Source organism: Ovis canadensis, chromosome 22 (genome assembly GCF_042477335.2).
Source record: "Ovis canadensis isolate MfBH-ARS-UI-01 breed Bighorn chromosome 22, ARS-UI_OviCan_v2, whole genome shotgun sequence".
Lineage (NCBI taxonomy): Eukaryota > Metazoa > Chordata > Mammalia > Artiodactyla > Bovidae > Ovis > Ovis canadensis.
Window position 1 is genome coordinate 48,289,268 of NC_091266.1, and position 27,669 is coordinate 48,316,936.

General features: G+C 36.1%; 1 protein-coding gene across 9 annotated transcripts in view; it reads left to right on the forward strand.

The window, feature by feature from the left end:
* Positions 1 to 27,669, forward strand: part of VTI1A (vesicle transport through interaction with t-SNAREs 1A) — a 372,362-nt gene that overhangs the window by 65,458 nt on the left and 279,235 nt on the right. For all 9 annotated transcript variants that reach the window (XR_011252058.1, XR_011252057.1, XR_011252059.1 and 6 more), the window contains exon 4: positions 16,595 to 16,672. Coding sequence is in view for 6 of the 9 variants with exons in the window: in XM_069567118.1 (XP_069423219.1) it covers positions 16,595 to 16,672 (78 nt within the window). In the remaining 3 variants the exon portion in view is untranslated. The remainder of the gene's footprint in view (positions 1 to 16,594; positions 16,673 to 27,669) is intronic.

Below are 27,669 nucleotides of genomic sequence, written 5' to 3' on the forward strand. Positions count from 1 at the left end.
AGGGGCCTCCTCGGCTTTACAGATCATAAGATTGGGTACATTTTGGTTCATGGTAGAATCTGGGAGAATCTACTAATGACCGTCTCTGAGTATTGTTGAGGTTACCGTTGTTCAATTTCTCAGTCCTGTCCAACTCTTTGCAACCCCATGGATTGCAGCACACCAGGCTTCCTTGTCCTTTACTATCTCCCAGAGTTCGCTCAAACTCATGTCCATTGAGTTGGTGAAGCCATTCAACCACTTCATCCTCTGTTATCCGCTTTTCCTACCCTCAGTTTTTCCCAGCATCACAGTCTTTTCCAGTGAGTTGACTCTCTGCATTATTTGGCCAAAGTATTGGAGCTTCAGCTTCAGTCCTTCCAATGAATGTTCAGGGTTGATTTCCTTTAAGATTGGCTGGTTTGATCTCCTTGCTGTCCAAGAGACTCTCAAAGTGCTCCAGCACTATGCCTAAAGATAATTCAGGAAAAAATTCTCTGGTGAGCCCCTCAGATGATGAAAGGATTGAAAAACTAAACAGATGAAAAACGGTCCTGGAATCATTTTCTCTGGACAGAAAGTTGTGAAGTTGTTGTGTCTTCCAGTCTGTGAACAACTGTTATGCCAAATGTGGTCTGCCCCTGCTTTGGGGCTCTACACTATGTGTAAGAGTAGTGCCATAGATTTAAGTTTAATTTATGGAGCTACTTTCTGACAGTAATCCTTGACTGTTGGTAAATCTCCTTTGTGAAGGTTAAGAAACCTCCTTCCCCAGGTCTTTATCAGATATATTCAGTGTGCGATGACATCAGATGGCACTAGAGGATCTCTCAAGGTCCCTTTTAGCCCTAAGGTCCTATCATTATCGCATATTTATAGAGTGCCAGAATGGGCTGTGTTCTTTCCAGAGGTGGAATTACATCCTGTCCCTGTCCATGGCTATCACAGTCAAAATTAGACAGATCAGCAATATCTTGGTTGCCAAATCAAGTCAAAGTGTAGTGGGCATGTGTCTTAACTATGTGAGGGTGTGTTCTCTTCAGGAACATTAGAGCATGACTTAAGAGCACGTTAAAAGATCTTTAGTTAGTGCAAAACACCCCAATGAGATTTATATTAGATTCCTCTGGACATTTTTGTAAAATCATAGTGATAAATCATTGATTACTGTCTGTTAAGCAATCTAATTTATAAATATTGTCCTCAAAAATTTATTCAGAATAAAATGAAGGGAAAAAGAGAATTGTTTTAAATGGTAGATAATATTCCATTATTTTGAGCTGATAACTTTGAGTTTCTCTGACTAGGGATAGTTTAAAGTCCATTCTCATAGCTGAACTATAAAAGAAGATTATGTTGCTAATTTAAAACTAGCAAAAGTAATCTTGTGTCATTGTAGAAAAAAGCTTAAAGAGAACACCACTGTATATAATAAAAATTAACAGTTTAAATTGTCTAAATTTGAGTAATGATCTCGTACTTTCGTTTAACATGAACTATTATCCCTCTGATCAAGGATTTATTCTGGACATTTAGATAATCTCAGACATTAGCTAATTGTAGAAAACTAGCTCTGTCTCCTTAGCCCACTAATCTTTTCATATTTTTAAATCACTTTAAGCTTTTTATTTGAAACTAATTTCAAACTTTCAGAAAAGTTTAAAGAATAACACAAAGAACATACGTACATCCCTTACCTAGATTTGCCTATTAATATTTTGTGTCACTTTATCATTTTTGTATGCTTTCTCTATTGATCTTATCCACTCTACATATGTCTAGTTTTTTCCTAACTGTTTGAAAGTAAGTTGACTACATCTGTTCATGTTTTTAAATTAATGTAATGTTATAACTTTCTTCAAAGTAAAAATAATTTTTCTCAGATAGTTCTGTCATTTACCAACATGTGGAGGCAACTTGGAACATTATATTTTACCTTGCTTTTAACCAGTTTTCTATTTTAGCTACCATTCTTGAAGTCCTTTTCATGTCTTGTATCTGGATTCTGCTATTTTTTCAGATTGTCTTTTTATAAAATCTGAAGTCTTGCCATAAGTACCTGTTGATACAACATAAAAAGTTACAGCTTTGTCATGTAAAATTTTACAAAATTTTGTAAAGTGTGAAGTTCTTGTTACATAATTTCAGTTGAAGAAAATTCATTTGCAAATATAAATATCTGCATTTGAGTAGTTGAGCTAATTAGATTTCTACTTAGTAAAATGACGCGGGTTCAGTTGAAGTGTTTGGCCTGTGATTTGTTCATTTTCTCTGTCCTCTCGGTGTGGATTCACAGAACTGTATTTGCATGTTCACTTACTTGCTTCACAACAGTGTCTGACTCCACAAGTCTAAGTCTGAATTTCACTGAGAGAGTAACTCCAGCAGAAGCTCCAGAATGAAGGTGCAGCTTATAGAAAAGGAAATGAGATTCAACTCAAAAATATTAAGGGAAGGGATTAAATCATTTCTATACTGATGAGCAAACTGATGCCATTTTTAAGTTGTGAAAATTTTATTACTTTATTTTTACTGATGTAGTTTATCATCTTTGATGTCTAAGATTAGCCAATTTAGAATAGATCAACTCTGAATATTTTCCCAAATAGTCTGAGCTCTGGAAAAGATTGAGTGTAACAGTGATGAGGTCAGTTCTCTAGTTTTCAATTACTCTTTATGAATGTTGAAGACACAGAGCCAGAATGAATTTAGGCTCAGGGAGAATGATGGTTTTACTACTCAGATTGACTGTTTTGTGGGCAGAGGCATCACCTACATTCCCCAGAGGATTAGAGCAGAGAATAAACTCAAAAGTGCAACACCATGTCAACTTTTTCATGTAGCCGATGAATTTTGACTAGGAATTTTGTTAGAAAACCCTGTTCTCCTCTGATAACTTGTAATTCCTGTCTGTTAGTATTTTTTTCTTATATGTTTATTAGTATTAAGTATACTTCGTGCTTGCCTCATGTTAAACCACCTTCAGAAGCTAGATAGAATTAGTTCTAAGAATATTTTTCTTTCTGTAGCACCCACACACAGGATATGTGATCTATAGTAACTCTTATTCATTTGAAATACGGAGATTTGTTTGTGTCAGTAGAGGATAGGTTTGTTGTTTTAAATTGCCAGATTTTGTTTTTGTTGGCATGTTCCCCAATACAAGTTGTATGGCTGACAAAAAATCTATTTGTATGACAGTTCAATCTAGATAAGTGTCCTCTGTTGTCTAATGGTACAATTTGGAGGTCTCAGAGATAAAAGCATACTGAATGCCAGCCTTGTAGCAGAGCTTCTTCATGCAGAAAGCAGAAATAATCCATATTCCTCAGGTCCACAAATCAGACACACAAAGGAGAAATATGTGTGCACATCATCTCATTTGAAAGGGTGGTCTTTTAGCTTCTACATAATGAGAAATGGGAATACCTAACTTAGGAGAACAATACAATAGCCAATATGAGATGTGCCTACATTTGAAATTAAAGAGAAATGTGATCTTGACTTATAAAGTTGGAGAGAGTTCTAATCCTTAGCGTTTTCCCATAGTTATTGGCTTTTGTTGAATGAATTAGCTTTCTGTTTTAACATGCCTACTCTGAAATAAGTTATATCTTTAGACAATGATTCTTTTATAGCTTTGATACTCTGCTATAGATAGGGTTGGGTTGAAAAGGTCTCTTTTACTCCCCAAGATGCGGCACTGAGAATTTGTACCTGTTGGCTTATCTCTGCCCAAAACCCTGTCAGTCTTTCCATACAAGTATCTGTCAAATATAATTCATATATAAAGAGAATGGTGAAATACGTGGTAACAACAGTTTCGGGGAAAGAATTGTGACCAGTGCATAAGGTAACAGACATCTTGGAAATATGGCTAAGACATCTTGGAAATGTGGATATTCTGAAAAATAAGAGTTTAATTCAAAGAGCCTGGTGATTGGATTTGGAGAGTAATGGAGAGAGTAGGCAGTTTTTTAGGATTTTTATCTGGGTTGACAATGTCCATGGTAACACCATACACCAAATTAGGGAAAACAGGAGGAAGAGAAGTATATAGGAGAGAGAATATGCCCCGCTTTGTCTGTGTTAAGTCTGAGATGGCTTTTGATTATCTATGGCACCAAGTAGAGATTAAATTTATGCAGAAAACATGTCTTTGCCTGCCTCTAGTTTGTGATTAGAACAATGGATATAGATGAGATCGAACAGATGAGTGAGAATAGGGCTAAGGCTGGAAACCCAGAGCAGACTGAGAGTAGTTATGATGAAGGAGGCTGAGAAGGAGAGACCAGGGCAGGAGGAATTTCAAGGGTGCGTGGTGGTGTAACTGCTAATGGGAAAGTGGGCAGCCGTGTCAGATGCTATCCAGAGGGCTAATAAAAAAAGAACTGAAAAGTGGCCATTGGAGCCAGAGTTGGCAACAAAGTGACTTACGGTGCTCACTTATTTGTGCAACACAGTAAGTGAAGTGTAGTATTGGCTCATGAGCCAAAGTATAAAATAAATATCCATGAATACTGATATCAGCTAATGATTAGATAGACAGATCTCATGCAGGAGAATGCCAGATAACTTATGTAGATACTCCTTCCTCAAGGAGGTGGAGCATAGCTCCGCACTCCTCAAATGTAGACTGCAGAGTACATACTGTACAAGAAGGGGTAGAAGAGTAGCTTTACAGTGGAGAAACATAATACTTCCTTACCAGGTGATCAAGACGAACATCAACAGTGATGCCATGTTGATAATCTGGACCCTTGATATGATGTTGAGGAAAAGAACATTTTGCCTCTGTGGTTTTCCACCCCAAAACTTAAAACCCCAGTCTGGTCATAAGAAAAAGCTCAGAGTAATCCCATTTGAGGGGCATTCTGTGAAAGTCCAGTACTCTTCAAAAATGTCAAGGCCATCAAAAACTAGGAAAGCCCAAGAAATTGTCATAGCCAAGAGGAGCCTAAGGAGACATGACACCTAAACATAATATAGGATATTAGATGGTGTCCTGGAACAGAAAAAGAACATTAGCTACGAAGGAGGCTGATAAAAGTATAGACCTCAGTTTGTAATAATGAATAATAATGAACGGATGAGCCATTCATTGTGGCAAATGTGCCACACTAATGGAAGGTGTTATGTTACTAGTAAGGGGAACCAGGTGTAGGTTGTATGGGAACTCTCTGCACTATCTTTGCAACTTTTCTAGAAATCTATAACTCTGCTAAACGAGTTATTTTTAAATGGTTTTGTCAACTAGAAAGTGATTGGTGTTCACAGGAACTCCCGCAGTGTGATAGGAAAACATCAGTTTGTTGGAAGTAAGTGGCTGCACCTTGATAACTATAGGTAGTGTTTGTAGAGAATACTCTTTCAAAAAGCTTCGCTAGGAAAGGCAGGATGAAGAACAGTTAGGCATTAGCTGGGGAGAGTAGCGCAGGGTGAAATGACATTTTAAAATATTTAAAGTTGGCTGTATATTACTGTATGTGAGATAGATGACCAGTGCAAATTCAATGCTTGAAGCAGGGCACCCAAAGCTGGTGCTGTGGGACAACTCAGAGGGATGTGGAGGAGGGAGGTAAGAGGGGGTTCAGGGTGGTGGGACACATGTCTGATTCATGTCAGTGTATGGCAAAAACCACCACCATATTGTAAAGTAATTAGCCTCCAATTAAAATAAATAAATAACATTTTTTTAAAAGGCAGAATAACAAACTCTCACCTTAAAAAAAAATTTAAAGTTGGGATACACTTAAAAATGTTTGCATTCTTAAAATTACAAGAATAGGGAAGAACCAGTAAAGAGTGACACACTGAAGATAGAGGAGAAAGAATATTACTTGATAAAGTAAAGCCCCTCAGTATGCAGAATTACTATTTGACTGAAAATGGAGAATCCTTTAGATTCACAACATGTTTATGAATCAGATATGAATATTTATATTTACTTAGTCGGACACGACTGAGCGACTGAACTGAACTGAACTGAATCCTATTTTATATGTTTGGGTCACCTTGGTATAGAAGTAATCTTCAAAATATTTCCATGGAGAATTTGGGCTAGAAGAGTTTTACTGCCTTTGTATCACAGTTATATTGGCTATATTTATAAAGCATTAAAAGATACATCATACACCTTTGAATTGTGAGCACTGTAAAGTCACTATAACGTGGTGGATTCTTTGGTAGATTCTTCACATCAGGTGGCCAAAGGATTGGAGTTTCAGCTTCAGCATCAGTCCTTCCAATGAATATTTAGGACTGATTTCCTTTAAGATTGATTGGTTTTATCTCCTTGCAGTCCAAGGGACTCTCAAGAGTCTTCTCCAGCACCACAATATGAAAGCATCAGTTCTTCAGTGCTCAGCCTTCTTTATGGTCCAACTGTCACATCCATACATGACTACTGGAAAACCCATAGCTTTGACTATGGTGTCGGCAAAGTGATGTCTCTGCTTTTGAATACACTGCCTAGGTTTGTCATAGCTTTTCTTCCAAAGAGCAAGCATCTTTTGATTTCATGGCTGCAGTCACCATCTGCAGTGATTTTGGAACCCAAGAAGAGAAAATCTGCCACTGTTTCCACTGTTTCTCCATCTATTTGCCATGAAGTGATGGGACCAGATGCCATTATCTTAGATTTTTGGATGTTGAGCTTTTAAGCCAGCTTTTTCACTCTCCTCTTTCACCATCATCAAGAAGCTCATTAGTTCCTCTTCACTTTCTGCCATTAGGATGGTGTCATCAGAAGATTCTTAACACATCTTAATAACTGGTGTGGCTCCTCTCCTGCCATGTGGGTAGATTATTGCTGTTTTATGGTGTAGCCTTTGAAGATTAATCCTGAAACATATCTAAGTTAGACTCATAGGTATGGTTGTGACTCACTGTCTGAGATCAAACACTTTGTTCTATCAAATAAAACAGTCTGCATTAAGCATGTGTTACCCTTGGACTTTTGAATTTATTGATGTCAATATTCCAGATGTTGACAACAAAGTATAAGTAAAGATGTGCCTGTCTGTCTGTTTTGGAGGAGCGTGACAAGAAACAAAATCTACAGACTAATCAACTTTGTAGTTGATGATACATTCATAGAACTAGGTGAATGGAACAGCCAACCTTGCGCTGGGGAATGGGTGATAAGACAGCCACAGCCTATCTTGGTGGTCTGGTAAAGTGAAAGGAGGGTGGGCAGTGGGAAATGAATTCTGTCATTGTTCTGCCTGTTTTCTCACAGGTTTGTGGCCTTGAGTAGATCGCTCACCTGGCTTCAGTCAGTCAGTCAGTTTAGTCACTCTGTGGTGTCTGACTCTTTGCGACCCCATGGACTGCAGCACACCAAGCCTCCCTGTCCATCGCCAACTCTTGGAGTTTACTCAAACTCATGTCCGTTGGTCGGTGATGCCATCCAACCATCTCATCCTCTGTCGTCCGCTTCTCCTCCTGCCTTCAATCTTTCCCAGCATCAGGGTCTTTTCAAATGACTCAGTTCTTCGCATCAGGTGGACCAAGTATTGGAGTTTCAGCTTCAGCATCATTCCTTCCAATGAATATTCAGGACTGATTTCCTTCAGGATGGACTGGTTGGATCTCCTTGCAGTTCAAGGGACTCTCAAGAGTCTTCTCCAATACCACAGTTCAAAAGCATCAATTCTTCAGCACTCAGCTTTCTTTATAGTCCAGCTCTCACATCCATACATGACTATTGGAAAAACCATTATCTTTGACTAGACGGACCTTTGTTGGCAAAGTAATGTCTCTGCTTTTTAATATGCTGCCTAGATTGGTTATAACTTTTCTTCCAAGGAGAAAGCATCTTTTAATTTCATGGCTGCAGTTACCATCTGCAGTGATTTTGGAGCCCCCCCAAAATAGTCTGTCACTGTTTCCACTGTTTCTCCATCTATTTGCCATGAAGTGATGGGATGAGATGCCATGATCTTAGTTTTCAGAATGTTGAGTTTTAAGCCAACTTTTTTTACTCTCCTCTTTCACTTTCGTCAAGAGGCTCTTTAGTTCTTCGCTTTCTGCCATAAGGGTGGTGTCATCTGCATATCTGAGGTTATTGAGATTTCCCTCGGCAATCTTGTTTCCAGCTTGTGCTTCAACCAGGTCAGCATTTGTCATAATGTACTTTGCATACATATAAGTTAAATAAGCAGGTGACAACATACAGCCTTGATGCACTGCTTCCCCTATTAGGAACCAGTCTGTTGTTTCATGTCTAGTTCTGACTGCTGCTTCCTGACCTGTATACAGATTTCTCAAGAGACAGGTCAGGTGGTCTGGTATTCCCATCTCTTTAAGGACTTTCCACAGTTTGTTGTGATCTTCACAGTCAAAGGCTTTGGCATAGTCAATAAAGCAGAAGTAGATATTTTTCTGGGACTCTCGCTTTTTTGATGATCCAGCAGATGTTGGCAATTTGATCTCTGGTTCCTCTGCCTTTTCTAAAACCAGCTTAAACATCTAGAAGTTCATGGTTCATGTTTTGTTGAAGCCTGGCTTGGAGAATTTTGAGCATTGCTCTACTAGCGTGTGCCCTGGAGAAGGAAATGGCAACCCACTCCAGTATTCTTGCCTGGAGAATCCCATGGATGGAGGAACCTGATGGGCTATAGTCCACGGGGTCGCAAAGAGTTGGACACGACTGAGCGACTTCAGTTTCACTTACTAGCGTGTGAGATGAGTGCAGTTGTGCAGTAGTTTGAGCATTTTTGGCATTGCCTTTCTTTGGGATTGAAATAAAAACCCTTTTCCAGTCCTGTGGCCACTGCTGAGTTTTCCAGATTTGCTGGCATATTGGGTGCAGCATTTTCACAGCATCATCTTTGAGGATTTAAAATAGCTCAACTGGAATTCCATCACCTCCACTAGCTTTGTTCATAGTGATGCTCCTAAGGCCCACTTGACTTCACATTCCAGAGTATCTGGTCTAGGTTGGTGATCACACCATTGTGATTATCTGGGTCATGAAGATCTTTTTTGTACAGTTCATCTGACTTAGAACCCCTCATCTCTACATTTGCAGGCCGATCTAGTTGATGCGCTGTGTCACTGGTCAACTATCACACTCTGTCATTTATGTGATAACCTCTGTGTCAGTTACACAGAATCCTCAAGATCATTTGTTCCTGCATGTCTGATCACTTGGCATAATGTCTGTGGATGGATCTGCAACGAATGGATCACTTTTGTTTACTAATGCTAGGCAGATTATGTGTGTGCGTGTGCACGCTCCGTTGCTCAGTCGTGTCTGACTTTGCGATCCATGAACTGTAGCCCACCAGGTTCCTCGTGCATGGTATTTTCCAGGCATAAACACCCAAGTGGGCTGCCGTTTCCTCTTCCAGGGGATCTGCTTGACACAAGGACCAGACCTGCACCTCCTGCATCGGCAGGTAGATTCTTTGTCATTGTGCCCCCTGGTAGATTACATAGGAAGCCTAGATTCAAATTAATTATAAACGTCTTCATATTTTACTTCAGTAGTTCTTTTAAAACTGCAAATAAAAGCACCTGTTACATAGCATTCATTTATCAGAATATCATTTTCCAGTGGGAATATATTGGATATTTATTTGATTATTTCAAGTGTAGTCTGCATAGTTATTTTATATTCAGAAAGACTTTAAGGAGCTAGACTTCCTCTACTGCATACTTACACTATTCCAGATGTTGACAACAACATCTGGGCATTCTATCATGAGCGGATTTTCTGAATGAAGTAACTTAATTATTGATTGACAGACTAACATGATATAAGACACAGACACACTGTGTTCAATAGCAGTGTCAACGTTGTAAACTATAAGCATATGCCAGCAAGTGGGGCCATGATTCTAAGTAACTCAAGTTGCATTTTGAAACGCTGGTGTGAAACTTAAATTTCAGACATAAGTTTAGAAATGCTGGAGGAGGAAATGAAGAAGTGCAGTTACATGATTTCTGGGCTCTCTGTTTTGCAGATCCTTAAATGATGTAGCAGCAATATGGTCAGAGTTCCTAGTGTAAATAAAAGTCTCTTCTAGAACTGTGAAACATAAATAGAGTCGCTCCATCTGGATTGCATATGGGTTTGTGTGAGTCTATAAGTGTATATATAGAGATATAACTTCATCATATGCAAATAAATACTCATGATAACAAAGTTAAATTTTAAAAATAATTAAGAGAAAATGTGATATGATTTATCTTGTTTACAGTCAAAACACAAATATCAATTTCAAATATGTAAAGTGTTTTGAAAGTACAAGCAAAAATAGTAAATGAGGATGATTATAATAGGAAGACTTTTTTTAATCTTGGAAATTTTTTTCTCTTATTACATACTCAAGAACAATGAGTTATTTCAGTGTTCACATGGTAACCTGCCTTTCCAACTGCTGGAAGCAGAGTGTGTTAGTATTTTCTCCCTGGTGGCTTGCATATGGTCCGTTGGCCATGAGTTTATGACAGAAAGTGTGCTTCCCCTTTATTAACACTATAGTATTGGTGACGTGTGCCATGTGCACTTTCCAGCAAATGAGCTTGACCTTTAACTCTAAACAGTCCCTTGAGCAAGAGCAAGCCATGTTTAGTGGCATGATTACTTAGAAGAGACAGATTGGAAGTTAGTTTCTCTGATAACATTAAAGAAATGCAATAAAGTTTTTATTACTGGAAGTTGTCCAAAAATTGTGGCACCATAAAATAGATAGTTGGGCAAAATAATGTAGCAGTAGAATTATAATTACCGGATTAAATAATATGACTTTTTTAAAGCAAATTTTGGTATATATTAGCAAATCACGTTTAAGGAAGATTGCACTAATTTAGACCTTCAGTCATGTATGTGTATTGGTTTTATTGCATCCTTTCCAATATTATGAACAAATATTTAGTTAAATGTCCTTTGTTATGTTATCACATTCAAGATATTATGGTAGGTTTCCATTTGTTTATAATATTTAAATCCTCACAAAAGCCCTGGGAAATAAATATTGTTAACAGTTTTTTAGAGATTGAGGAAAATGATGCTCAGAAAACTTCATTTGGCCAAGATCACATACTGAAATATCATTTCTGTTCTTTTCATTCACTACCCCGTGCTTTGTCATCTTAACAATTTTCCAAGGATGAAAAATTTGCCTAACAGTTGACTTTACCTTAATCGGTATCACTTAGTATGGTATCTTTAAGAGCATTATTATTATAATTTATTTTCATTATTTTTTATTTTTGGCCACACTGTGTAGTTTGTGGGATCTTAGTTCCCTGATCAGGGGTTGAACCTGCACACTCGTTAGTGAAAGCATGGAGTTCTAACCACTGGACAAGGGAATCCCCAGTATCATATGTTTTAATCTTAAAAAAAATTTTTTTTTTTTGCTAAAAATTAGTACCACATGGAGAACAGTGTAATAAACAGAATTTCACAAATTTCTTTCTATTGTTTCCTCCAAAATTTAAGTTTCCTGCCCTGGATTGATGAGCCTTTTTAAGTCCTGAGTGGAGTGAGGATGAAAGGCTGAAATTGCCAGTGGAGAAATAGAAGGGAGGTTAAAAATGCAATGCCTTGTGCCAAAGATAGATGCATTTTAGAAAATGCCATCTGGGCATTATGGAAGTATGATGTTATTTAATTAGAACCAGATAAAATTAGGTAAGAAATGAGTGCCAGCAATTATATGACTAGCTAATAAATATAATTTCATGGTATTCTATATCTATCCCAAAGTGTTAATTGTAACAGGAGCAGTTAAATTCTTTAGAGCAGTTAAATTCTTTGGCTATGAAAGCATAACAGTTTTTAATAGGTGTATCACCTGGTAACCTGGGGCATTATTAAACATAGGGAAACTGAAAGACATGGTAGAAGCAATGGAAAAGTCTGGCCAGACTGGGTAATTTGTTTTAGACCTATGCAGAAATCTATTAACCGTTTCTTCTATAGACCAATTTGATTAGGAAGTAGGACAAGCTGTTCTTTCATTACTTACCAAATCCATAGTACACTTTGTATCAATTATTTGGCTGTCTGCAGCACATAGATTAGAATAAAGGGCTTTCTTAGTGTTTGTGAATGTTGTGGATTGCTGATTAGTAATTAAAGTACTGAATGAAGAAAATCAGGCCAAAATTGAATGGAACTGAGAAAGTCTTAATTCCCTAATACAGATGTTAGAAACAGATTGTCTTGAGCGGCCGTTCAACTCAGTAACATTTTACATAACCATGGAGTGTTTACCTCCCATGTTAAACTCACGTCCAATGCCTTAGAGATTGTTTCCTCTCCCATGCCTTGTGATGTAGCTGTTTGGGTATTAATTTAGTGAAATATCCTGTCTGCCAGGTGTGGGAACTAGCTGATTTTATTGTAATACCAGATCATTACTTAATTCATATGCAACAGAGTGCAGCACATGGAAAGCATTATAAATCTATTTACAATGTGGCTGGTCTGATGATAACATTGTATTAAATTCCCAGGTGAGGCAATTTAAGCAATTGCTTTGCCATGTGCACGCCATGGAAATTAAATTCTCATATACGCTCTAGTAATAAACCAACTTCATTGTTATGCTTATGCTAGTGGTGAGTGCTAGAAATCCTCATTCTGGTTACGTATACCCTGTTTCTAGTGTAGATTCATCCAGGAGGCGGTACCACAGATCACAGTTCTTAATTAGTTTAAGCTAAGTTAATTCATTTTGTTTCTAGTTTAGCAGTGCCTGTCCAGGAACACATTCAGTTCAGTTGGGAAATGTTAAGGTCAAGTAGATAGATTGTTTCAAGCCAAATTTCCAGAGAGAACTGAGCAAGTGTATCTGTTTGAACTTGGCTTTAAGAAAATCAGCCAATCAGTATGCAAACGTTGTGTTCATCAAGTAAAAAAAAAAACTGCTTGGCATCTGAAATTCTTGCTTTCTTAACCAAAGACTCACTTTTGTCATCAGTTTAAAATAACCCATTGACATTTTGTGCATCTAATATCTTAGGGATAGCAATCAGTTGTTGATTTGTTGTATTTTTAGGGTTCTTATATGGTCTGTAGATATCTCTGTCCACCCAACTATATAAGTTAGAAGGAATAAACTTTACACAAACACACAACTAAAAGTGAGGTATGCCCTTGTATTTAACACTGTGTATATGTGTGTGTGTGTGTGTGTGTGTGTGTGTGTGTGTGTGTGTGGCACATATTGTCAATTGAAGCTTTTCTACCCTTACGGTACAGACCTGAAATTGCAGTAGATTACAAACTGCAGAGAGCTTCTGTCTTCTCCAGAAGCCACATATAAAGCACCAGCAGACAGTAGTAACTGACAACTAAGACTAAAAATGTTGACAATTTCTTGATTTGCCTGGTTAGCTTATGTATAGAAGTCATTAACTATTTATAAAATGCATTATGAATTGGGTTCCTTCAAACTGTAGCTGAATGTGTGACATTTCCAGCTCAAATTCTCATGCTTGCATTTGGCTAAAGTACAGATTTTATACAGTTGATAATAAAGTAAAAAATACCTGATCAAGATACAGTAGGTGTTTCAGTTTCATTAACTTTGAATCTTCCAATTTAAAGTATGGCATAGTACTTAGTAATGTAAAATACTAACAAATTCCACAAAAGGTAAAACAATTTATTGATATTTAGGAGGAAAATTTCATAAAATAAGGATTTTCTCATTCAGATGAATTGGCCTTTTTGGGTGTTCAGTTATTTTAGTGATGATCCTGCAGGCTAAATTACAGTTTATTAAATTCAGCTTACTTAAAATTTCAAACCACAAAAAATTAGGAGAAAAGACCAATGGCAGGAATTTAAAAATAATTCTTAATAAAGCAAAGTGAATTTAAAAACGTTTTGTTCAAAGTGATACTTCAGTGTAAAGAATTCAGTTTTCAGCATCAGCTGTGTCATTTTCATGAGGAACTATTTCTGATATTTGAAATAAGTTGTCTTTTCATTCTGTAACAGCAGTCAGTCCTATCAGAGAACATTTTATAAACTCAGCATATCATGTGTTTAATTACATACAGAGAGTCATCCCAATGACCAGTTTGTACTATCCCAGTGGAAAAGAGTGCCATTTACAGGGCCCACCCTTCAACTATGGATAAATCTTGAGTGCTCCTCTGTTGTTGAGCCTGTGCACTCTTAATTGCTGGTTTTTAAAAGCAATGGATGCTAACCAAAACAAGATTAGTTCTTTAGGCAACCATGTTTGTAATTTTCTTCTTTTGAAGTACAGAAAATCAAAATAAAAATATAGTGTAATTGAACAATCTATGCCAATTTGTTGGTATTTTGGTAAAAAAGGGAAAAGCAAAAACAATCCCCATATGATATTTTTGCATAGTGTGGAATGTTTTGGTCCCCCATAGTGATGAAAGTAATAATTAAACAGACAGCTCTGATACCACAGCCTGTTAAAAGGTTCTCATTTCCTTTATAAAAGTACAAAATACTTTTACTAGATAGTTTGAAACTATTGTAGCAAGGAGCCCCAAATAGGCAAAAAGAAGGGTTTGGCTTGAATGAAATATTGTGCTAAGGCCACATAGCGCACTGTCCTTATAATTTAGCATTTTTCAATACTTTACAGAGTCAGTAGAAATAGCTAATTAATAGTAGCTTCAGTAAATACAATAAGGGAAGCCAACTGAATATCTGCTGTTTGTGGCAGTGAGAAGCCTGCCATATTCAAAAAGGAATGAGTCGGGTCACTCCTGAATTGTTAAGACAGCTGATATAGATGTCATTACTGACCCCAGGCTAATGACCTACCTTTCCTGTTTTGTCCTTTCTGCAACATTGTTGGTTTCATTTATCTACTTACAGACTTAATACATTTGCCAAGGTATGATACACACATTTGTAGCAAGGAAGTGAGGCTTGGGGCAGAGACCTAGAATAGGAGGGGATACCGCCATCTCCTTTGTAACATTTTGCAACTTTTATATATTTCTATTTCCTGTGTGTGTATTCAGAGGGTAGTAAAATAAGGAAATTTTGTGCAGTAGAATGACTACTGAGCTATAGTTAGGACCGCAGGGTTCTAGTCTCAATTTAACCAAAGCTACCTTTAGAATTCCACAAGACTGATTTTTGTCTTCCATAAAAAATAAAGGGATGTCTAGGTTAATTTATTTTTATTTACACTCTATTCAGTCCTTTTTTTAACAGGATTCTGCCAGAGAGTTAAGCCTTAATGCCCTGAGACTTACATGTAATGAACTAAACTCTCTCTCATGCCCCATCTTTGGGAGAATTGAGAATAGTCACAAATAATTTTCTGTGTTTTGGGGTTAAGATAGGGACCCCCAGTGAAAAGGCAAACTTTAAAATGATTTAAAATCTATTAGTTTTCCTTGTCGAAAGTTCTTTTAAGTTCCAATATAGTAGGATTTTATGCTTAAAATACTATGATCTCTATGTGGCAAAGCTCTGCTACTCATTCACTGGTTTAAAAATCTAATTAAAAATCTTGTTGACTTCTGCTCACAGATTATGGATAGTCCTTTTAAACTACAGTAATTTTTCATATCACAGTTGAACAGGTAAGAAATTCTAGGTCCTACCCTGTAGACCCCAAATAGGAAAAGATTAACATTTCCCAGCTGCCATTTTTTAATTGACTGATTTTGCTCAGTTAGTTCAGAGGCAGAAAAGGCAGTAAAGTAAGTTGTACATCCATATTTGGGTCTGAAATAGTGATGCTGAAGTAGGATCTGAGGATGGCACTCTAGCTTCACAACTAATTTTCAGAGCTTTTTAGCTTTTCCAAATGTGTGCACGTTTAGATAATTCATGAATTGCTTGCAGACATGTCCCTCTGACTTTACTGGTTAAGGTAGACTTCTTGTAAAACAAAATTTCAGTGTGTGAAAAATCAATTCATAGCTCACTTGCCTTTATTTACTGGAATTGTGAAAAGTTGACTCATAGCCTACCTGCCTTTGTTTACTGGGATTGGGAAATTTGTTTTACCAGATACACGTACACACACTACGTTTCCTTAGGCCATTTTTATATAGGACTAGGAGACATTTAAATTATAGTTTGGAAACAGGATGGGCTTTTAAATTCCATCTCTTTCTCATTAGTAACATCACAATAATGAAGGAAATGGGGATATGCTCTTTTCCAGGCATCCCAGTATATAGCTGGAGATATATTATCCTAGAATTAGAGATTTTAAAAGACCTATATTGTAGAGTCTATTTCCTGCCACAGTGTTAAAGACCCTATATATTCTTGTTTTAACTGCATCTGGTGAGAGTAGCAGATATACAGCAAAATAGCTGTATTTCTTTCAGCTTCGTGGTCTGATCTGAATGACTGCGTGGAATAACATATCAGTTCTGATCCGTTTGTCAGTATTAATAGAGGACTCACACAATGCAGAGTTTTCATCCATTACTGGCATTTGAAAAAACTTATAATTTACATTAAACTCCTCAAGTTCAAGAACTTTGCACAACTTTGGTTTGCAGATTTGAGCAAATAGGTTTCCATTAGGGGGCTCTCGAGGTTTGAGATGATCAGTCTTGATACCAATAATGCTTGGAAGCCTTTACTTTCTAACGTTCATCTTGCTCTCTCCCTTTCTGTTTTGTTTTATAGAAAAGGTCACGGATCGCCTACAGTGACGAAGTACGGAATGAGCTCCTAGGGGATGATGGGAATTCCTCAGAGAACCAGGTAGAATGCTAATCAGGAAGGCCCGGTGGGTGGCTGGAGGGTGAAGGAGGTCACTGGCACACTGGGCTCTCAAGCTGCTCTGTAACAGTATTAGCAACAACTCATGTGGAAGCGATACTGTTTAATGCAAAGCTGGAGTCTTAATCAACTTCAAAATGTTTCTTGGAGATCTTACATTTAACCCTTTACCTTGTGATCACTGTCTGCTATCTTTTAAAAAAATCTTTTCTTCTCTTTTCTTTATTATTTAGTACTTAAGGAATAACTTGAAACACACTGTTTGTGGACAAAGCCAAGGTCCTCACCTCCCACACATGTGAAAGGAATAAAAAAAGTCCATAATGCAGCTTTGATAATAATGCAGTATAATTAAGTCAACACTTGCAGCAAAACAAATGAAAGTAAGCTTTCAAAATTCGACTGGGCAGCTCAGGCTCCTATTGTGCACCTTCTTAAAAATACATTCACCAAAATGCAAATTGGAAGCACCAGTGTGGAGCTTGGATACTCACATAGAGGTTCTGCCCTTGTCAGGTAATGATGATGATGATGATGATGATGATAGTTCTAGGAGTGGTAATGCGGAAAGTATTTTTGCAGTTTAAGATCCGCATAGGCAAAAAAATAAGACACGGTTTCTTCTTCAAGAGGCCTTGCAACTTGGCTGTCAGCTCTCATTGCATCACACAGTAGTGTCATGAGTCTAATTAGTGTCCCACTTCTTTCTTTGAATTAATACTGCCAATTTCATTAATTCATGTAGATAATATATATGACTTTAAAAAATGTTTCAAGAACCTCAGAGTAGAGATGATTTAAAAAAAATGTCTCAAACAGCCCCAGTGACTGATTCTCTTTGACACTTTTAAAGAAAATAAATGATAGGGAACTTCAGAAGCAAGACCTGAACGTGTTTATTAACATTACTTTGGCAAGTCTAGTAGAAGCCTCTTCTCTAAATAAAAATGAACATAAATCATTCATTGGGCAAACCAACATTTTTAATAAGCTGCTAAAACATAATATATTGATATGCATTATAAAAATTGCATAATAGTGTTTACCCCTGCAAATAGCATGTAAATCTATATATGCTGAAACTATAATACTATCCACTAAATGTGAATATTGTAAACAGGGTTGTTGCTCATGTGATGAAAAGGCCCCCATCTGCCCACCCCTAGAAAGGAAGAAGAATCACTGAGCAGTCCTCTGTTTGTTTTTGGAAAGATCTCAGCTCCTCCACTAGTTGGATGTTATCAGCTTCAGTTCAGACATGTAAACATGTTAAGATTTGACCTGGGATTTCAGCTTCCCTGATTGAAATGTGAGAATAGCTAAGGGAAAAAAAAAAAAAAAAGGAGCACATCAAACACAAAAGCATGATGTGATAAAGGAGTTTTACTCAAAATAGATTAAATAATGTGAGGATGAGAGCAAAAAAATTTTTTTCCTATTTTAAGTGAGATTTAGATTGCTCATACCTCTTGAGTGAATTAATCATAGTTTTATTTTCTATCTTTACTGCAAAAAAAAGCAGTCTTTAAAAAAAAAAGTGAATGTGTTAAAAAAAAAAAGTGAATCTCCATGTCAGCTCTTTAAAGAGTTCTTTAAACAGTTCTTTACCTCATTTGAAACTACTGCCTAATATAGAGGAAATAGAAGAGAAGAGGGTGTTTCTATCTAACTCAGACTCCTTTATTGTAATGGCTGCTGTAGTACTGTGACAGGGATCTTTTTTTTTTTTTTTAAAGCATGTTCTCTTCTCTTAATGGACATTTTATGTGCCTAGAACATTTGCCTTACAAACATATAAGGAGGACTTTTTTCTTTTTTAACGCCTAAAGAAAAATATTCCACAAAAATAGATTGAGTTCATATTCTCTGAATTTTTCAAATTATATTCCTGTCACTATAAAGTGATAACTCAGAGATTTCCCCTGGACTTGTATAAATCAAGCTTACAAATTCTGAAAGTGCTTGGAAAGCCTGAAGTTTAGTTGTAAGGAGCTGTCACTTCAGTAAATAGAATGTGATGAATTATAGTCATGAGACTGTGGAACTGTTAGATTATTACTTATGTGAACTTTTCAGTCTAAAATTTGAATCAGATCTGAAAGTTCAAAGAGACGACATGTAACTTTCAGGATATTTTGTTACCAACGTAGCACAATTTCCATATCATAATGAAGCCTTTATGTTTTGTTTTGTGGCTCTTTGTCATAATATAGGAATTAAAAACCCTAAAACTATATAACACATCCTTAACTTGGAATGGTCACTTGAGAATAACTATTCTGCCACAGTATTCATTCAGACTATGAAATCAAAACAGAAACTTTAAAGGAAGAAAAGATTTGGCTTTTCATTTTAATTTTTGTAGCTCAGTGGCTGAGAAGACAGCTTTTTCTGGCTAGGATCACCTCACCAGTAAATTAGAGAAGCTCACCTAGTAAATTAGAGAAGAAAATATTTTCTGCACACAGATATGTTTATTTTCAGCCTAATTATTGAGAAATTGATTTTTCAGAACTTTGTGGCCATGTTGTAGTCGTGGTAAATTTTTAACAATACAGGGAAAACTGAGAGGTTAAAAAATGAAACCAAAGGTGGCAAGATTTGTTTAACTAAAATTGGGAAATCTCAGTTTTTTTAAAGTATAGGTCAGAAAAAAGGATAAATAATAGTAAAGGTTGTAAATAGACAAATGAACTAAGTGCTGTCTATTTAGTTATTTTCAATGCAATATCCACATCTTCCCTATAGGGACTTCTTTGTAGATTTAGACAAATATGAGTACCTTAGTTCTTATCTCTCAGTCTGCCAGTTTATAATGCATTTTTTTAGGCATCTCAAACTTGGCCGTTGATACACATAATTATGATCTTCCAATTAACTATACAGTATATTAATTTACTCATATATGTAAACATTTTGCCATGATTAGAATTGTTATAATTTCAAAAATTAAGAATTTTCAAATGTATTTTTAATATTCTCCATGCAGTACACATTTTTATTAATTTTAAATTAATTGCTTTGTATAAATTCATTTCTGTTACATCCATTTCATTCAATCAAGTATAGCTCATCCTTGATTTACAGAGAAGAGGCAAAATTACCTGTTTGGCACATTCAAATATTGTTGGGTCTTTCCATGAACTGTTAGTTGTCTTGGGCATTATCATTCTGTTCTTTTAACAAATCAAATTTTCCATTGCATATGACAGCATCTTAATATTTTCAAAGAGCTTGTTCTTGAAATGTAGTGATGCTATATTTAGAGTGGAAACTTTAATAATTGTTAACTCGATTTCGTTTCATGAAAACGATTCTTTAGGAAAGGAAAAAAAAAATTCATACAGAATTAAATCCCCTTCACAGTAGAGTATGATAATGGGACAAATGTTCCAAGCTCTACTTCTGAAACCCAATAGTGTCTCAGTTTCCATATGCAAAGTTATATTGATCAGTGAATAAACCTGAGTAAATGAAATTTGAGTAAGTCCCAGATAGAAGGCTCAAAATATATATATAAAGAGGAGGGTATGTCTAAACGTGAGGAAATTTTTGTGGTAAAGCAATATTCAGCAGATATGATTTGCTTAATTTTTTAATGCGATGTTCTCTTAAGTTCCGATTTGGGCTTGCTGTGCATAAAGTGTGTCAAACTTCAGCTACAGACCAGGGGGTGAAGTCGGTCAATTTAATTCCCCAAGATCTAAAGAAGGTCGGTATCATTTCATATAGCCCTGGCAGAGCAGATCATTACCAGGCACAAATCTGTTCGTTACGTGCTGAGGGTTTATAGCAAAATAAATAGACTGTCATCATAAGTTCAGAAAATTGTGTGTTCGACCCACGATAATGTGTAAAGGGCGTTTAATAGAGTTCAGCATTTATTCGTTATCTGTATGCGGACAGAGACGGTAGTCGCGTTATCAGCTTAAAAAAAAAAATTCGGTAGTTCTGGTGGTCACGTGATGCCCCCCCCTCACACACACACACACACACACACACACACACACACACACACAGGTTCGCGCACACGAACCCTCACATGCTCTGCAGCGCAGTTTTGATTTTAGTCACAGCAGAAGGCTTAACCACAAGAGATTCCACTGGTTCAAACCAGCGTAAACCAGATTTTTTCAGCCCACAAAGGAACAGATTACCTCTTGTATCAAATTCTGCGGGGGCGGGGGGGGGGGGCAGAAATCTTTGTTTCAAAAAAGATGTTGATTATCATAACTCGACATGGTGGCATGGAACACTTTCATGTCGCCTATGACGGAGCTAGAAACTCAATAAAATGTGAATCGAAAAAATACTAAATCAGTACTTTCAGCCTAGTCTAAGCATTGTTAATTTTCAAAAACAGGCTATCTTTTGTTTACTTGAGTGAAAACTCTCAGACTAACTTAAAAAAAAAAAGAAGAAGGAAAAAAAGATAAAGATTAAAACCCCTCCCATTACCTAGCTTAGCTACAAATCCGGTGTAAAGCTTGGATGCAGCCATGCAGCACAAACAAGATAGAACGTTTTTTGTTTGGAATCTATTGAAAAAACAAATGGGTAGCATTTTTAAACACTCATTGATTATGGCAGGGTGGCATGCCCAAATGGTCTCCATTGCTGAAGAGTAGTTTTAAACTTTGGCCCTTTAAGTATCATAGTCAACTGAAGAATGGTGCCCCCAGAAAGAAAAAAAAAAAATAGACGTGCGATCAATCCCAGATCAGCTTTTTCTGAGAATTAATGTTTGCCCTTTTTCTCCCATGATGTTCCGATAGCAAAGAGAAAGATTCCGATATATGATAGGCCAGGTATTTTAGTTTAGAATTTTACTTCTTCTAGGGAAGCATTGTAACTTTTCCCGTGAAATGATGAGATGATTATTGACTTACACACTCAGTGGTTGCTGAGATAATGATTGTGTTAATCACAAGTAATAACTTCATATGTATTTTTGAAAGCTAGAAAAAGTTTCTTTTTCACTAAATGCAGTGTGAGACCTTATGTAATCTATTCTGTACCCTTTTTCTAAGATTCATAACTAGTTTGAAATCTCATTCTTTTGTACTTGAGATACTTTTCAAATAACAAATGAAATAACAGGCTAAGCTGGAATGCATATGGTTTTCCTTGAATTGGAGACAAAAATAGCTTTAAGCTTTGAGAAATCTGGGCTATAGTAAACATAATACTTTTAGAAAGACTTATAGTGAGCAGTTCATGGCACGTTTCTCCCAAAGCAATAGTTTAATTTATTGGCCTGCTTATGTCAAGTGTTATAACAGATGTTACAGATATTTGGATGCTTAAAAATTATCAGTTGTAGACCTGAATTGCTGAGGATGCAAGTTTCAGACCTAGAATATCGTTTATAGTCTCATACAACATTGGTTTCGTTTCTATCATTGTAGAAACTGGAAAACACCTCAACTCTCCAATATTTGTGGGTTAGAATACAGTACTATCACATACACACAGGGAACCAGACATATGGTTATATCCATTTTCTAGTTTCTAAGGAGTAAAACAACTTGTTTTATCTGTAAAATTTAAGACAAATATTCTACAGAAAAGAATCAAAATGTTATAACAAGAGAGTTTACTAACAGGTAAAGAGTGGCTTGAGGTTTGACTTTGGTGAAAACAAATTGCAGTACAAATGAAGTTAGAGAGTTCATTGCTTTGAAATGACCTGGTTTATAAGATGAAGAAACTGATAAGTGAAGAAACTTCCAAAATTAAAATTAAAACTCCTTATGATGACAGTAGCCTCTTCAGCAAAACGAAACCTTGGAAATCAACTCTGATATACACAGTATTGCTAAGGATGGTGAAATATTTTCTGATTTTATGTCCTAAATATTATTTCTCCTGGCATGCTTTATTCCCAATTAAAATAATCTTACTTCCAAAGGTGATCCTGTTACTAGAATGGGTACAAGTATGACATTAACATACCAGTTTGTTGTTTTAAAATACTTACTGGGACAAAAGCATGAGCTATTAATCATTTTCATTTGGAGGTAAAAATCTGAAAGCAGTTGTCAAGATTCAAAATAGAGAAACATCCTGAAAACTTGTATATACAAAACCTCTTCAGTGGTACATTCTTAGAAGAGAGGAACAGTAAACTTGTTTTCTTTCTTTATAATATAGACTTCTATGAAGTCGTTCCCCTTTATTTCATGATGGTGTCTTAGATGTACTTTAAAAGAGAATTTCACACTATTCTCTTTGTTTAATGTGACAGTGTGAGAAAGTGATCTTTATTCGTTCAAAAAACTCTGCATGTAGTCTATGTTTAGGTTCTTTTAATGTGTTTGTCTGTGATTTTTAAATGCTAAACATGTAAACAGATAAATTGTCAATGTTAATTCTGTATCCTGTCACACAACTGATCTTTCTTTCCTGCCATTTCTTTCCTTTTTATCTTTTTTTTTTTTTGCATTCATGTTGCAGTTGATAAAATTACGTGAAGAGGTGAGTACTTCCTAGCTTGCTTCTTTTTTTTTTTTAATTCTGCTTTTCCCTATAAAATTGAGTATCTCAATCTGAAGGAAAACCATTGGGTTCATTTTTCCAGGAAAATCTGCACATATTAAAAGCATTGATTATATTGCTAGAAATGTTCTCTGCTATCTTTAAAAAAAAGAAAACCAAGCATACCCTAATCATGCTTATCACAGTGATCATTGTTATTTTCTAGCTTTGGAAGAAAATTCATATTTTAAAGACCAAAAAAGGGAGGAAAAAGAAAGGAATAGCTTGAAGCTATACCCAAGTGTAGTTTTCATGTAGACTGACTTCAGTTTTGTTTTGTTTGCATTGGTTTCTCAAAGAAGTCAACAGGATTAATTTTGTTTTCTGACATTCTGAGTTTACTGAAAACTGTTTTTAAACTAACTCCTTTCCTTCAACCAAAATTCTTAGTTCAACATTAGATACCATGAGCCTATTATCCTTTTGGGGAAACACACGTATGTTATAAATACTCTACTAGTCTATGTACACAGATACCTAAGAATAGGCAAGCCTCTCCTCATTGTTAAACACTTTCTTTCTTGTAGGAAATAGCACCCAAGTGAGTTCTTATTTTTCTGAGTTTGCTAGCCTGCTTCATAATACAGCTCCAGACTTTTTGTGTGTGTGGCCCAGCAAATGTTTATAACAATGTTGATAATTTTATCCCTGTATGCATGAGGGATGCCAAATGATTCTAAATATTTTTTAAAATTAGACCATACTTATCAAATATGTGCTGCTACTCTTTTCAGAAATAGTCATAGTTTTTACTTAGTGAGATTGAATTTAGTTACATTTACATTAGGACATAAAATAATGACCTGTATTACAGTTTAAAAATTGTCTAATTGCTTATAATAAGCAGAGTACTATGAATTATTTTCAACTTTAGGTTGGCCATGTTGTTTGAGATTTTTCCTGGAAGTTTTTTTTTTTTTTTTAATTGGTATGTCATCATTCTCTAGGTGATACGAATGCTAATTTAGATGTTTGTAGAGAGTGGTTTTCAACAAGTCTTCTGATTTAAGATGCATTTATGATGTCTTCTCAGTAAAAGTAATAATGATACATAAAATGAAGGGTGAAAATACACAAAACCCTCACCCTCCAACCTTTTTGTGTTTTTTTAAATCTTCCTTGCATGGAAGCAGATGTATATATTAAATGAATATTGTAAATCATAGTTTTGATGTATAAGATTATTCTTGAGGTGAGTGATATGTCAACATTATTCTTCTGCAAGACAGTCTTCATGTATGTATTTGCATATGCTCAGGCTTAGGTGAAGAATTTGAATTTTCAAATATTAATGCAACCAACTATAGACTATGAAGAAACGACATGAAGCTCTTGGCCTTGAATTTAGCAATGAATATAATTAATAAATCCTTGTGCCTTAGTACCATCAGCATCGTTGACAGATTTAGTTTTAAGCTGAATTGTGTGGACTTAGAAATCTTAATTCTGTAAGCTGAAAACATCACATCTGCATTTCTTTTAAAATACGTTTCATCATTTTATGGCTTTTAATTCCTTTGCTGTGCCTATAGCAACAGTTTTATCAGTTATGCTTCTGGAATGCATGTTACCAACACTATAACCCGAAATGGAATTGTACTTGGAAGAATTAGATCACTCAGCTAACAGAATAGTATACTCTGAAATATTCTCTTAATAGTCTTTGATATATATGCAGCATTGATATTTATAGAATAGGTTACAGTGATGACACTATTGATATATGGTCTGCTTCAAAGTCATTGTTTCTCAGGCAGGATGCTCAGAGTAATTAAACACTGATTTCCTTCTTGTATCTGTCTTAAGAGGACAAACACTCCTCTGCTTCAAAATAGAATGTTTCATACTATTTGGAAACAAAGTATGTCCCATCCAGTCCTCAAGATGCTCTTTTTTGGGGCTCTCTTTTTGGGATCCGTTCTGGAAAGAGAGCATGCTTGGAATCGGGCTGATAATGCACAGGGAGCTGAACCGGTGTTGGCTGTGCTGAGCTCTCTGTTTGAATCCTGCGTCTCCAGCTCTCCACGTTGCACAGCTCCTCACACAAGTTGAGCTGTGTCTGAAGCTCCAGCACAGCTTCACTTACCTGCTTTGAAAAGGGCTGAGAAGAGGGTGAGAGAATGAGTTTGGGATGGAGTGTGGGGGCAAGTTGAAAGCATTAGCTGCTACTGTACTGTATTTCCTTTCATTTTCAGAGACCAGGGCAATGTACAACTAAGGGAACAATGTAAATAGCACAGCTGTTACAAGAACTTGATTTTAGCTTGACTTAAGTGAAGAGGTTCCAAAATACAAAGTGAGATCCTGCTGGAAAGCTGCTGGTAAACTGATAGTCCTCTTGTGTGCAGATTTGCTCTGATAAAATTGAACTGTCCTGCAGAAGAGTTACTGACATTATTTAGGAATAGACTTTTTTTTTTTTTATAAAAAAGTTCTCTTAGCAGTTTTGCTTTCCATTACAAAGCCATATACTGGATAAGCTAATTTGGCTCCTATTCATGGAATCTCAGAAATCATTCTATGTTTAAATACTTTGTTTCCTACGTTTTTATTATTGTATAATTAAACTCTCCATTTTCAGTATTGAACTTTGATTTCTCTAAATCTGCAGTAGCTAAATATTTTCTTTTAATTTAGGGATTTCACCCAATATGAAAATGAACCAAAATCTTTGATCTGAGTTCTTGATTAAAATTCACATTTATTCTTGATGCCACAATGCTGATATCTTTCTAGAGAATCACCGATTTAAAAAATCAAGTCCTTTGTTAAGTTGGAAAACAATATTCAAAGAAGGGAAGAGCAATTCCCCCTCCCAAAAGCTTCATGTAGTGAAAATTAGGAATAAGAAAGCTTTTCTTATTCCTAATTTTTGACAAGCTGAGTAAAGTGTTAAATTTATTTAAAAATAGTCATTAATGCCAAACACATAAAGCTCCCCTTGCTTTTCCTTTTCTCAATTACAGACTTTACTGATTTTACATTTTTATGATATATGCTTTCCTTCCTCCCTTTTATTTATTTAGTGCTTTTTTTTTTTTTTTGGCAGAGGGAGGGGCAGTTTTTCTCTTAATTTCTCCACTGTGTAGTAGACGACTCTATTAATTACTATAGACTGTTGTTGCAGCTTTCCTGACCTTCACATCAGGTCCTATCTCTCTGTTCTAAATGCATTGTTTTAATGATTCTTCCCCCCACTCTCTCCAGCACTCCCCCCAAAAAATTTTTTTCAAGGAAAGCTTTGATGTGGCTTTAGCTGCCTCCAACGTCTGGCCGCATCTCAGATGTGTCACCTATGCCGGGAGGGAATAAGGAAATCACGTTTTGAATGGTAATGATAACATACTAATCACTTCCTTTCTTTGAAGATGGAAGCGAGATATTCTGTCAGCATCCCTGGCTGCTAGAGCTTGGAGGCACTGGTCTAGGTGTATTAGCTTAAGTGTGCATGTCAATACAGCTTGCATCTCCAAGATCCATGGGGGCTCATTAGAGCAAGGTGGATCGTTTCGCTCGACAGCCACTCAGATAATATGTGTGGCACCTCCTTTTTTTTTATTGTTAGAAAGCATTTCTTCGATTTTAAATGACATCTGTCAACAACACAAACTTGGAGTTATGGTTGCATTTTTTTTCTTTCTTTTTGACCAGATACCAAAACTGATTTGAGGGGGTAAAGTACTAATTCATACAAATACATGCATGCACGTACACTTACCCAAATATATAGTTACACGTATTTTGGTGTTTTAAAGTATCCAGACATACATGCATCAGTATACACATATGGACACACACACACATGCACACACACTCCCAAGGGCATGCACATACTGCTATCCAGTCACAGCCATGATTAGCTTATAAATGTATTTGTCAGTCTGAATATGATCTAGTGTATGATTGTTGTGCTAAAAAGATCAGCCTCAATGTAGAAAAGAAAGTTTAGAAGCTGAGGATTTGGGGAAAATCTTCCAATTTCCTCCATTAGACAGAATATAGAATAAGGTATATTATTATTATCATTTTAGTTCTTAGTCTAAAACACTGTTGGAAATTCACTTTCAGTATAGTGCCATATATCTGCAAATAAATCCACAATTTTGTACCTCTGTGTGCATAGGGGAACATGTGTCTCTTGTTTCTTAGTGGTTGCCCTGAGTGGTCTTAGAACTAGAATTGCTGTTTAGTATTCTGTTTTAGTAGCATATGTTGTTCTATATGGCATCTTGCTGCACATCAAAAATTAAAGGACATTCTTTAAGAATAAAATTTTCGTTTGAAAATTCTTTAGGAATCAAAGGGACTAGTGAGTTATTCTTTTTCATGATTGCATTTTATAAAAAATAAATACAAAATAGGGATCATCGATCCATGCAAATAACTCATAAAGCTACTTCTGCTGCAACAGGAAAGATCCAGTTGGTTCTGGTCTTCGTATA